General features: G+C 40.5%; 1 protein-coding gene across 1 annotated transcript; it reads left to right on the top strand.

The window, feature by feature from the left end:
* Positions 1–5,684: 5,684 nt before the first annotated feature.
* Positions 5,685–7,625, top strand: LORICRIN (loricrin cornified envelope precursor protein). The gene is made up of 2 exons (XM_007124495.2): positions 5,685–5,716; positions 6,951–7,625. Exon 2 carries the CDS (start codon positions 6,975–6,977, stop codon positions 7,419–7,421), a length of 447 nt encoding a protein of 148 aa, XP_007124557.1. The 5' UTR covers positions 5,685–5,716; positions 6,951–6,974; the 3' UTR covers positions 7,422–7,625.
* Positions 7,626–13,863: the final 6,238 nt, after the last annotated feature.

Here is a 13,863-nt window from a genome sequence, read left to right as displayed (position 1 = left end):
AGATCACCTCTGTGCTTTGTGACCATGAGAGGGGTGGGATAGGGAGGGTGGGAGGGAGGGAGACGCAAGAGGGAAGAGATATGGGAACATATGTATATGTATAACTGATTCACTTTGTTGTAAAGGAGAAACTAGCACACTATTGTGAAACAGTTATACTCCAATAAAGATGTTAAAAAAAAGTAAAAATAATAATAATTTTTTAAAAACAGTCAATGCAATGCAATACCCCCATTCTTCAAGGACTAGGGTTAGTCAGGATAAGGAGTTCCTGACATCCTTATCCCAGCTGTCACTTCTGAGAGATTAGTAGACTCTTCTGAGATTCTTCGCCTGATTCCTGCTGAGAGACCAAAGACAGCTAAAAGTTAAAACAATGTCAGTTTGTTTCCATGGTTTCTGCCTGCTTTACTCGGTCACTCATAATGTAATTCAAACACCAAACCCCTTCAACCAAACCCAGGGTATATGAAAAAGACTGATCGAAGAAAAGCAATTACCGATCAAAGAAAAGCAATTTAGATGATGGTAACATGATTTTCTAGCAATAATGGAAGATAATTGTCAAAAATAAGGGATTCTTGTGGGTCTTTGGCTCAGGCTCTCCCTCTGGTGGGTCTACCAGTTCTCTTCTATATGGACCGGTTGGTTGGTTGTGAAGGCAGCAAACCCTACTGGCCTGCTACTTTTCTCAGGCTACTTGCCTTCTAGAACTGTACTGTCTGCCTTCCCCCTTTTAGTTTTTCTATCAGAGAACAGAAGGCGGTGTCGAGGGAAAACAGTTATACTCCAATAAAGATGTTAAAAAATAATAATAATAATAAAAAGTCAATGCAATGCAATACCCCCATTCTTCAAGGACTAGGGTTAGTCAGGATAAGGAGTTCCTGACATCCTTATCCCAGCTGTCACTTCTGAGAGATTAGTAGACTCTTCTGAGATTCTTCGCCTGATTCCTGCTGAGAGACCAAAGACAGCTAAAAGTTAAAACAATGTCAGTTTGTTTCCATGGTTTCTGCCTGCTTTACTCGGTCACTCATAATGTAATTCAAACACCAAACCCCTTCAACCAAACCCAGGGTATATGAAAAAGACTGATCGAAGAAAAGCAATTACCGATCAAAGAAAAGCAATTTAGATGATGGTAACATGATTTTCTAGCAATAATGGAAGATAATTGTCAAAAATAAGGGATTCTTGTGGGTCTTTGGCTCAGGCTCTCCCTCTGGTGGGTCTACCAGTTCTCTTCTATATGGACCGGTTGGTTGGTTGTGAAGGCAGCAAACCCTACTGGCCTGCTACTTTTCTCAGGCTACTTGCCTTCTAGAACTGTACTGTCTGCCTTCCCCCTTTTAGTTTTTCTATCAGAGAACAGAAGGCGGTGTCGAGGGAAAGCTGGACGCCAGTTTAGTCATTTTGTTAATTAATAGGTTTGGCTATAGGTTTGATGGGAAAGAAAAATTGCTACCTTTCTTTGGCACTGTGATGTGGTTAGATACGAAGTATCTAAAATCTAGACAGATCTCAAAATTCACAACCTATTTTCCTCTCAAAGCCATGCTTATGTTTACTCAGAATAACCACAACATTTTTCTTGGGCTTTGCAAACGCCGTCACAAGCTCCCTCTGTTTGCTTTGTAATAAGGGTGAACAGTGAGACCTGCAGTCTGACAGGCTGGGGGAATCTCACCACTTGAGGATGGATGGACCCAACTGGCCATGGTTGCTTAACCATTTCACGCTCCTACCACAATCTCATTTATTTCAGAGATACGGTTTTCCATTTAGAGGTGCTGCGCTGGTGGGGTGGCTTGAAAAACAACGACAAGGACAACAGCAGCAATCACTTTGCCTCCAGCCTAACAGCAGAAATGGGCGCGTGGCGTGGACACCCGTGAGAGCAGAGTCAGTGCTCTTGCGCTCTTCCTCTCCTCGGGCTCTTGTGCCACAGCTCCCCACCTCCCCCGACACCCCCGCCCCACTTTGGAAATCTAGTCTCGATGATCTGGATGATTCTCTCTCTCTGGAAAACTCCCACTCATTCTCCAAGGCTCCACTAAAAGTTTCCTTCCTTCCATAGGGCCTCCCCAGGTCTCCCAGGCAGAACTGATGTCTCTCTCTTGGTTCTCATGGTGCATGAATACCCACCCAACTTGTATGGGGATGGTTTGGTTTTCTGCTTTCTTGACTATATTTCAAGTCATCCAGAGTCAAGATAGTGTCTTTATTTCATTTTCGTAGCCTGATTTAAAAATTATGGAATATTTCCTATATACAATAGAACGTGTACATATGTGTATACAATAGAATATATATATAAAACACATATAAGGCCATAATAATAATTATAATAAAAACTTTTGTGTATGTCACCAACCTTTGTTTAAGTACAGAGAATGGGACGCCCTCCCGTGTGTCCCCTCCCCTCATCCCACCTTTCTGAGGTAACCCCCATCCTCAGCTATGTATTATTCCCTTGTTTTTCTTTATCGATTTACAACATATGTATACATCTTGTAAAAGAATGCCTGTTGTCCCCAATTGTTGGATTGGGGATTTAAAATTTTGCCAATCTAGTGAGTGGAAAGCCATATTTCACTGTAATTTTAATTTGCATTTCCACAATTATTAATGAATTAATAATTATTAATGAGTTGAGGCATGGTTAAATGTGTTTATTGGTCATTTGGGTCTCCTTTTTCAGTGAAAATCTGTTCTTTCTTTTATTTTGCTACAGGGTTGTTTTCTTTTTCTTATTGATTTGTGGGGATTCTTTTTATATTTAGATACTAATCCCTTGTCAGTTATTTGTATTGAGAACATATTTTCTTAGCCTATTGCTTGCCTTTTCAGTTTCTTTATGGCTTTTTCAGATGAACTCAACTTCCTGATTTTAGTGTGATTTAATTTGTCAATTATTGCCTTTTTTGTATGACATTTTTGTGTCATGTTTAAAAATCCTTTCCCCCATGGTCTTAAAGATATTCTGTATTTTCTTTTAAAACCATTAAAGTTTGACCTTTCACATTTAACTGTTTGTCAAGAAAAGCAATAAAACAATAAAAACAATAATGTGGACAAAAGACCGTTAACCGTTAACCCAGCCCTATATTCACTGGAAAGTCAGTCCTTTCCTTGCAGACCTGTGGTTCCCCTATCATGTGTCACTCACAGGTATGGGGCTCTGCTTATGGGATTTTTTTTCCTTTTTAATATGTTTATTCTTTTTTAAAATTAATTTTTATTGGAGTATAGTTGCTTTAAAATGTTGTATTGGTTTCTGCTGTACAGTAAAGTGAATCAGTTATATGTATACATATATCCACTGCTTATGGGCTTTTGTTTCTGGTCCTTTGGTGTATTTTTCTGTCTTTGGACCAGTACCATACCATTTAAATGACCAGAGCTTTATATCAATAGTAAGTTATATTTCTTGACAAGGCAGTTCCCCGCCCCCCATTCAGGAAAATTTTGGCTATTTTTGGCCATTTCCTCTTTCAAATACATTTTAAAATCAGCTGTTCAAGCTCCATGAAAAGCTCCATTAGAATTTTGACTGACATTGAATTGAACCTAAAAGTCAACTTGGGGATAATAATTAATGCTTTTGTGATATTGAGTCTTCCTATCAATAAACATTTATTTTGGTCTTGTCTCATGTCTATGGCTGAGAACTGCCTGGTGGTTCACGGAGCCCAATTCCCTTTTCTTTAGCTCACAGCAGGACTGCATTTCCCAGCTTCCCTGGAAGTGTGGTGTGGCCCCGGGTGGGTGGGTTCTGAACAGTGGAAGGAGAGCAGACATTTCCTCGGTAGCACACTCCCGGGCCTGGCCCTCCTCTGGGACCCTGTTCCCTCTGATTATTCCCCTTACTGTAGACGGATGCAGGGGATCCTGAAGAGGATTCTGAGACCCCAAGAAATGATGAGGCCACAGATTAGAAGAATCTGCTCCCCCAGTCCCTATGTGAAGTCTTCCCACTGAATACCCACATTGAACTGTTGGGAGAGAAAGGAAAAAAACCTTCTATTGTGTTCTACCATTGAGAATTTGGAGTTTGTTAGAATTGTTAGTTTATACTAATGAACCTCTCAATTACATTTCACAGTTTGTTTCCATAAATCTGTCTTTTGTTAGATTTCCTCTTAGGTATATTATCTGTTTTATTGCAGTTATATATGGTATTTTGTAAAAAAAAAAAAATTTTCACTGTTACTTGTATGTAGAAACACAATTAGGGTTTGTATGTGACCTATGTCCAACAATCTTGATCTTATTAATTCTATTAATTTGGCTGTAGAGTCTTGTGGTTTTCTATAAAGACTATTACATGAAAAAAAAAGATGTTAAAAAAATGCTGCTCTTCATACACAGAGTTGAAGCTACTGGTCCAGGGTCAATCAGGAATTTTTGAGTTATTTTTCTAGATAAGAGCTTGCCTCAAGCCATGTGCGGGCTCCCTCGTGGCTTTGGTGAAACAGGTATTACCATTCCACTACTATTTGATAGACAAGGTAACTGAGCATCAGAAACTTTGTTCATTCAAAAGTCAGCAAATGCTTACTAAGTGCCTCCTGTGTGCAGGCACTGGGTAAGGTGCTATGACTTTGCCCAAGGTGACACAGGTGACACAGCTAGCAAGTAGCATAGGGATCACCCAAACCCAGTCACCTAATCTCAAGTCCATTCCATTCCAAGGCTGCCTCTTAGGCTAAGGTCAGTGTTACTGCACAAGACAACAGGACCCCAAAACCAAAGGGCCATGGTGGGAAGGACCACATGGTTGATCTCTTTAGCTTGTTCCTCTGCAAAGAAAGTCAGTAGTGAGGATCAGTATTTTTAGACATTCACTGTCTTCAGGAATAAATCAAAGTAGGTACCAGTGTCCCATTATTTATGGCACAGTCCATGGTGTGCAACCCAGAACTGGGTGCTGGGGGCTCACACACTCTCTTGGCAGCAACAGGAACATCCCAGTGAAGCACACATGAAATCCTGGGGGAGAAAATTTTTGCAAAGGAGAAACAGGATCTCTCTAAAGTTCTGAGAAGTTCCAGAACTCTACTCAATACTCTGTAAAGGCCTATACGGGAAAAGAATCTAAAAAAGAGGCGATATATGTATTTGTGTAACAGATTCACTTTCTGTACAACTGAAACTAACACAACATTGTAAATCAACTACACTCCAATAAAAATTTTTTTAAATAAATAAATAAAATTCTAAGAAGTTCCAAGCAATAGGATCAGAAGACAAACAGTGGGATTTGAAAAGTCCTACTCCTTGGACCAAAGACTAAGATCTCCAGTATGACTCTCTTAGGCTGCCTGAAGAGTCTGAGACCTATTCCTCAAGCACAGCCCTCTGGTTATGGCATGTACCCCATGCCATTGGTTTTGGAAACAATGTCTACCATCCACTCTGGCTGGCCATCCCTGCTGGCCAGCCTGCCTCACAGTTGCATCAGAGAAGGGGCCAGTCACACAAGAGGCTTCCCATCTCAAGAATGCCAAAATCTTCATGAATGGGTCACCATGTGACTGCAATCACAGGGAGGTGGGGTGACAGCCATAGATCACGTAACTGAGGCCAAACATGAGAGGCTGGTCCAGATCAATAGATGAGTCAGGACTCAAGAGTATAATACTTCAGGAGCTCCAGTGCTCCTCACATAGCCAGCATCTCCTCTCCTCACTCACTCTTCCTGGTGCTTTGGGTAAGTGTGGGTTCTACTGGCTCTCATCTTCCCAGCTGGTCTTACTCAGGCCTGCATGGGCTATGTGGACCAGGGGACAGTAGGCAAGGCCTCTTTCCCCTTTGGGACCTACAGGACCTCTGCCTTTCCAACTGCATTCATGTCTAGAGGGGCTTCATACAGGAAAGAGAGCTGAGCTGCTGCTGTGCAGATGGTGTTTCTGATCTTCTGGCCAGAATGTAAATGCCACAAAAACAAGACTACCTCCTGTCTCTCTGGCACCCTTGTAAGGGACATGCCCTGTGCCCAGCACAGAGGTGCATTATGCAGAGATTATTCCAGGTAGCCTGTGAATGGACTGGATGGGATTTGTGAACTTGTAAGGAGGAGAGGCTGCATGTATTCTCAGAGAACAGGAACAATGATTCAGAGAATGCTGCAGATGGAGAAGATTTTAGGAGTCATAGGAACCCAATGCCTGTTTTACACAAGATGTTCTGAGAGGGAAATGACTTGTGAGATGCTGGGACACAGTTTCCTCCTAGTTAGGGTTCCCTCAACCAAGCTTGGGTGTAAGCAAAGCTGATATCGTCTGGTCAGAGATGCTGGTCCAAAGGACCATGTGGGTCCTTTGTCTGTTTCCAGACAGGACCATGGGGGAGCCTGCCTTTTCTGATAACTGGCCAGAGATCATGGCTGAGGTCAGTGGAACAGACCAAGAGTTTGAACTAATTCTCTTTTGCAAGGAATGGGGGTACAACAGCCCTCTGACATTCAGACAAACCTCCCTCTGTTGTGCCAAGGATAGATAAAATCCCCCACCCTAGGTGGTTTGTGGTAATTTTCTATTTGCACTCAGAGAATCAGTGTTGGGATCAGAGGAGAACTGAGAAGTGAAATACTCAAACCATCTCATCTTACAGGAAGTGAGGAAACAGGCAACGTGTGGGTCATTCGCCCCAAGATCACACAGCAGAGGACAGAAGCAGAGCTGGGAGAGAAAGAGAAATGGGCACCGCTAAGTGGGCTATTTAAAACTTGGTAAAGACTTCCGCAGGGGAAACACAACTTTTTTCTAAAAGCACTAATCCTAGGAGTCCCAGCTGAGCGCTTTTCCCGATCCAGTCAGGGAGACCATCAAGCCTGGCCCTGGCAGCGCTGCTCAGAGGACGACGGGCGTTGCAGTAGATGCAGCTGCCTCTGCCGCAGCATCCTCTTGCAGCTGGTCCAGTGATGCTCTCTGCTTTCCTTCCAGGGTTCCGTTCCTCCTTAGACAATCATGTCTCACCAGACAAAGCATCCCACACCCCAACCCCCAGTGGGCTGCGGGAAAACCTCCGGCGGCGGTGGCAGCTCCGGCGGCGGCGGCTCCGGTGGTTCCGATGGCGGCTCCAGTGAAAGCGTCAAGAACTCCGGAAGCGGTGGCAGCTCAGACGGCGGAGGCTACTTTGCTGGCGGCGGCTCCAGCTGCCGCGGGGGCTCCTCCTGGAGCGACGGCTCTGGAGGCTGCGGAGGAGGTTCCGGTGGGAAGAACTCCAGCGGCGGCTGCTCCTCTGACCAGCAGGTCAAGTGCCAGAGCCACGGAGGCGTCTCTAGTGGTGGCTCTTCTGGGGACGGCTCCGTTGGCGTTGGCGGCTCCTCCGGGGGTGGCTCCAGGGGTAGCCAGGGCGTCCCGGTCTGCCATCAGACCCAGCAGAAGCAGGCGCCTAACTGGCCAAGCAAATAAGGCCCCCTGGACACCACGGAGACGAAGGAGCTGGAGGTGTTCTCCGTGGGCGCCGATGGGCTTAGCGCTCTCATGATATTGCACTGAGGTTTCTTAATCCTTCACGTCTTCATCTACCCAGAAGAAGCCATTGAGCTCTGGGGCTGCATCTTGTTCTGCAGTTTTCCCTCCTTGGTTTCTGTGCAACTACCTCCCAACCCCACTGCCTCCTCAGTCACTAAATTTGCAATTCATGAGAATTTCTGCGTTTCCAGACGTCTTTGTGGCTTCCAAGTTCGTTCATTCCATTCCATTCCATTCCTCTCTTTTCCTCCATCCACTCATCCACAGCGACATTCATTAAACAAATATATTTATTCTATTGGCGGAGAGTGGGTGGATAGGAGGTGGGAGTCAGCAGGGGAGGGAGGAATGGCTGGCAGCCAAGGACTACAAATATAAATTCTCTGATTTATGGCTTAAAATTGTGCGGTGATCCCCAAACACAAAGATCCTGGGAGGAGACTTCAATAAACAGCCCCCAGTGGGTTGGGTAGCCACCTTGGGTCTACTCCTTGAGCTCAGTGCTTTTTTAAGACAGGGCTGCCCTGTACCTAAGGCAACTAGAGAAAGGAGAACAAACAAAACCCAAAGTTATTAGAAGGAAAGAAATCATAAAGATCATAGCAGAAATAAATGAAACTTTAAAAAAATAGAAAAGATCAATGAAACTAAAAAGCTGCTTCTTTGAAAAGATAAATAAAATTGATAAACCCTTAACCAGACTCACCAAGAAAAAGAGAGGGCCTAAATCAATAAAATCAGAAATGAAAAAGAAGAAGTTACAACCAACACCACAGAAATACAAAGGATCATACGAGACTACTACAAGCAACTATATACCAATAAAATGGACAACCTAAAGGAAATGGACAAATTCATTAAAAAGTTCACTCTCCCAAGAGTGAACCAGGAAGAAATAGAAAATATCAACAGACCAGTTACCAGTACTGAAATTGAATCAGTAATTTAAAAACTCCCAACAAACAAAAGTCAAGGACCACATGGCTTCACAGGTGGATCAAAGGGTTAACACCTATCCTTCTGAAACTGTTCCAAAAAATTGCAGAGGAAGGAACACTTCTGAATTCATTCTATGAGGCCACCATCAGCCTAATACCAAAACCAGACAAAGATTTCACCAAAAAAAAAAGAAAATTACAGGTCATTATCACTGATGAACACAGATACAAAAATCCTCAACAAAATGCTAGCAAACTGACTCCAACAATACATTAAAAGGATCATACATCATGATCAAGTGGGATTTATCCCAGGGATGCAAGTATTTTTTAATATCTATAAATCAAACCGTGTGATACAGCACATTAACAAATTGAAGAGTAAAAACCATATGATTATCTCAATAGATGCAAAAACAACAGAAACTAACACACCATTGTAAAGCATTTATACTCCAATAAAGATTTTTTTTAAAAAACTGGAAAAAAAGCTTTTGATAAAATTCAATATCCATTTATGATAAAAACTCTCCAGTAAGTAAGATAGAGGGAACATACCTCAACATAATAAAGGCCATCTATGACAAACCACAGTTAACATCATACTCAATTGTGAAAAGCTGAAAACATTTCCTGTAAGATCAGGAACAAGACAAGGATGCCTCCTCTCACCACTTTTATTCAACATAATTTTGGAAGTCCTAGCCACAGCAATCAGAAAAGAAAAAGAATTGAAATGAATCCAAATTGGAAACGAAGTAGTAAAACTGTCACTGTTTGCAGATGACATGGTGCTATACATAGGAAATCCTAAAGATGCCACCAGAAAACTACTAGACCTCATCAATGGATTTGTAAAGTTGCAGTTGCATCAAAACAGTATGGTACTGGCACAAAAACAGACATATAGATCAATGGAATAGGATAGAAAGCCCAGAAATAAACCCATGCACTTATGGTCAATTAATCTACAACAAAGGAGGGAAGAATATACAATAGAGAAGAGACAGTTTCTTCAACAAGTGGTGCTGGGAAAACAAGACAGCTACACTTAAAAGAATGAAATTAGAACACTCGCTAACACCGTATACAAAAATAAACTCAAAATGGATTAAAGACCTAAATGTAAGACCAGATACTCTAAAACTCCTAGGAAAATGTAGGCAGAACCCTCTTTGACATAGATCACAGCAATATTTTTTCAGATCCGTCTCTTAGAGTAATGGAAATAAAAACAGAAGTAAACAAATGGGACCTAATTAAACTTAAAAACTTTTGCACAGCAAAGGAAACCATAAACAAAATGAAAAAAACAAAGAAAACCTACAGACTGGGAGAAAATATTTGTAAACTATGCAACCAACAAGGGATTAATTTCCAAAATATACAAACAGCTCATACAGCTCAATATCAAAAAAACAAATAACCCAATCAAAAAATGGGCAGAAGATCTAAACAAACATTTCTCCAAAGAAGACATACAGACAGCCAACAGGCACATGAAAATATGCTCAACATCACTAATTATTAGAGAAATGCAAATCAAAACTAAAATGATGTATCACTTCACGCCAATCAGAATGACCATGATCAAAAATTCTACAAATAATAAATATGGAGAGGGTGTGGAGAAAAAGGAACTTTCCTACACTGTAGGTGGGAATGTAAATTGGTACAGCCACTATGGAGAACAGTATGGAGGCTCCTTAAAAAACTAAAAACAGAGTCACCATATGATCCAGTGATCCCATTCCTGGGCATATATCTGGAGAAAACTATAATTTGAAAAGGTACATGCACCCCAATGTTCACAGCAGCACTATTTACTATAGCTAAGACTTGGAAGCAACCTAAATGTCCATCAACAGATGAATGGGTAAAGATGTATATACACACAATGGAATATTACTCAGCTATAAAGAAGAATGAAATAATGCCATTTACAGCAACATGGATGGACCAAGAGATTATCATACTAAGTGAAGTAAGTTAGGCAGAGAAAGACAAATATCATATGGTATTGTTTATATGTGGACTCTTTAAATGATACAAATGAACTTATTTACAAACTAGAAATAGACTCACAGACGTAGAAAACAAACTTATGGTTACCAAAGGGGAAAGGTGGGGAGGGATAAATTAGGAGTTTGGGATTAAAATATACACACTACTATATATGGAGTAGATAACCAAACAAGGGCCTACTGTATAGCACAGGGAACTATATTCAATATCTTGTAATAACCTATAATAGAGAAGAATCTTTAAAATAATATGTATATGTATATATATGTATAGCTGAATCACTTTGCTGTACACCTACAACCAACACAACATTGTAAATCAACTATATTTCAATAAAAAAATAATTTTTATAGGGCTGCCCTGGAAAGATGTGCTCTCTCATAGTCCACAGCCTAGTCTGCAAGTTCTAATATCAGGTGCTGCACATTAGAAACAGCTGATGCTACCCAGACTCACAGAAGAAGGAATAGTCCTATCAGATATTTATGAGCCTCTACGTTATGTAAGACCCTTTTCTAAGCACCTGCAGGGACAGGAGGAAGTAAAGGAGCTATTTTCTGCTCTCTTGAAGGAGCTTCACCCAACTTGGGAAAATACAGCATAAGTGTATGAGATGTTAAACACCAGCACCAGAGAGGTCATGAGGAAACACAGGTAGCATTCCAATTAACAAGGAAGAAGTTACAGTTGCTCTGTTAATTGCATAGCCCTCAAAAGAGATGTAAAACATCAGCCTGGTCAGGAACTCTGCAGGCCCCGTTTCATATCCTAATTCTACCAGCTCTAGGTAAATGCTAACATTGATTTACTCAAAGCAAAACACCTGCTATCTCAAAAAGCCACAGTACTCTCCCTATCCAGTCACTGCTGGAGACAAAAAGACAAAGTATTCCTCCCCAATTTTTCCATTTGTAGAGTCACCACCACCTTCATCATTTTACAACAGTAACTTACAGAAATCAAAACATCAGCCTTAAAGATCTTATAGTCCATGCACTGTATTATTTTTATATTTTTTTAATGAAAGTAGGACTTTTAGTTTTGTACCAGATAGAGTAGATGCATTTCATTCTATTGCCCCTGCTTAGTATAACTAAAATATCTGGGCATAATATATAACACAAATATAAGCAGAGTCTGGAACTCTGGAGAGAAGAAGGCAGAGAAGCTAGAGTTCTCAGAACTTGAGGATTGACACTGTGGTAAGTTCCCTGGGTTTTCTTTTTGCCTTCTATATAGTCCAGATTGGGTTCTAGAAGTCTGCAACCAAGACATACCAACAGGTGGAGGCAGAAAGTAGCCCCAAGAACACCTGCTTTCTCCATTCAAAGGACTGAAAAAGAAGTGACCTGGCAAGGCAGAAATTTTTTTTTATAATATCCATCCTACTTTAGCCAGCCATCTCAGAAAAAAAGATTGGGAATATTAGACTTCCACCTGTACCCAGTGGAGAGTAAACACCACCACCCCCCATACCTCACTGGTGCAGTATTAGCAGAGGGAGTCCTGCTATAATAGAAGATTTGAATAAGGCCCGGAGTCTTATAACACAATGCCAAAAATATCTAGCACACAATCAAAAATTACTCATCAATAACCAGGAAAGTCTCAACTTGAACAGGGAAAGATACTATCGATACTAACACTGAAATGATACTAATTGGGGGATTATCTGACAGGGATTTTTAAAGATAATATTACAAAAACACTTCAACAAGAAATTACAAACACACTTGAAACAAATGAAAAAAATACAAAGTTTTGCCAAAGAAATAGAAGATACAAAAAAGAATCAAGCAAAAATTTTTAGAACTAAAAAATGTAGTAGCCAATTGTAGAATTTGAATTTTAGAATTGAAAAATATAAGTCTCACTGGATAGGCTCAACAGCAAAATGGAGATGACAGAGTAAAAGAATCAGTGATTTTTCCCCTGAGTGTAATGTGTTCCTTTTCTCTGACTGATTTTTAAATGTATTCTTTTCATCCTTGGTTTTCAGTAGTTTTGACTAAAATAGGCTGAATATCATCTCCTTCGTATTTGTCCTGAATGGCATTCTCTGAGTTTCTTTTACCTGTGGTTTGATGTGTTTCATTAATTTTTTAATATTTTTAACATTATCCCCTCAAAGATTTATTCTTCCCTTTCTCCCTTGTCTCTTTTCCTTTCTTTCTGGGACTCTACACATTTGTTTGCTGATTTGATATTGTCCCACAAGTCTTAAACACTCTGTTCTGTTTTACTCATTCTATCTTCCTCTTCTATTTCAGTTTGAGTAATTTCTATTTACCTTTCTTTAAGTTCCCTGATTCTTCTGCTAAATTCAGTCTTCTGTAAAGCTGATCTACTGAATTTTTCATTTCAAATATGGTACTTTTTATTTTAGAATGTCCATTTGTGTCTTTTGTAAGGAACCCAGTTTACTACTGAGATTTCACATCTGATTACCTATTTTGACCATTTTTTCCTATCTACTCTTTATCATACAGCTAACTGTTTTAAACTCTGAAAACTCCACCCTCTCGTCATCTCTTGATCTGCTTTTTTGCGGGGGTGGGGGATGAGAATACATGCAGTAATGTTGAGAATTTTGTTTCTACTTTCTTTCTCTAAAAGACTGTTGGGCTTCCCTGGTGGTGCAGTGGTTGGGAGTCCGCCTGCCGATGCAGGGGAGGCGGGTTCGTGCCCCGGTCTGGGAGGGTCCCACATGCCGCGGAGCGGCTGGGCCCGTGAGCCATGGCCGCTGGGCCTGCGCGTCCGGAGCCTGTGCTCCGCGGCGGGAGAGGCCACAGCAGTGAGAGGCCCGCGTACCGCAAAAAAAAAAAAAAAAAAAAACTCTATAAAAGACTGTTGATTTTTGTTCTGGCAGGCAATTACATTACTAGCAGATCACCTTAATTTTATGAAGCTGTTTTCCTTGCATTATATTTTTTTTATGGGGAAAATATATACATTTTTGTTTTCTTTTTAAGAATTGTTAAATATTTCATATATTCAACAGGTATTATTGTATATTTACAATCTAAAAATAATAATAAAATTAATACCTCAACAATTTAATATACTCAACACACATCTGAAGAGATAGATAATTACCAGTCGTATGGAAGCCTATTAGGTGCCTCTCCCCAGTAACAGCCTCCAATCCCACTTCACCCTGAATTTAAGAAAATCATTTCCTTAAATGTTAACTGTATGTGTAATATATACCTAAATCATATGTTTCATTTTAACCACATTTTTATGTTTATATAAGTAGATTCATACTTTATGTTATCTTCTATGACATGCTTATTTCACTCAACATTAAGTTTGGGGGTTTTTTAGTTTGTTTGTTTTTTTTAATTTTTGAATTTTATTTTATTTATTTTTTTATACAGCAGGTTCTTATTAGTCATCCATTATATACACATCAG

Source organism: Physeter macrocephalus, chromosome 4 (assembly GCF_002837175.3).
Source record: "Physeter macrocephalus isolate SW-GA chromosome 4, ASM283717v5, whole genome shotgun sequence".
In the NCBI taxonomy this organism is placed as follows: Eukaryota; Metazoa; Chordata; class Mammalia; order Artiodactyla; family Physeteridae; genus Physeter; species Physeter macrocephalus.
Note: the sequence above shows the minus strand (reverse complement) of the source record. Positions and strands in the feature narration are given on the sequence as shown.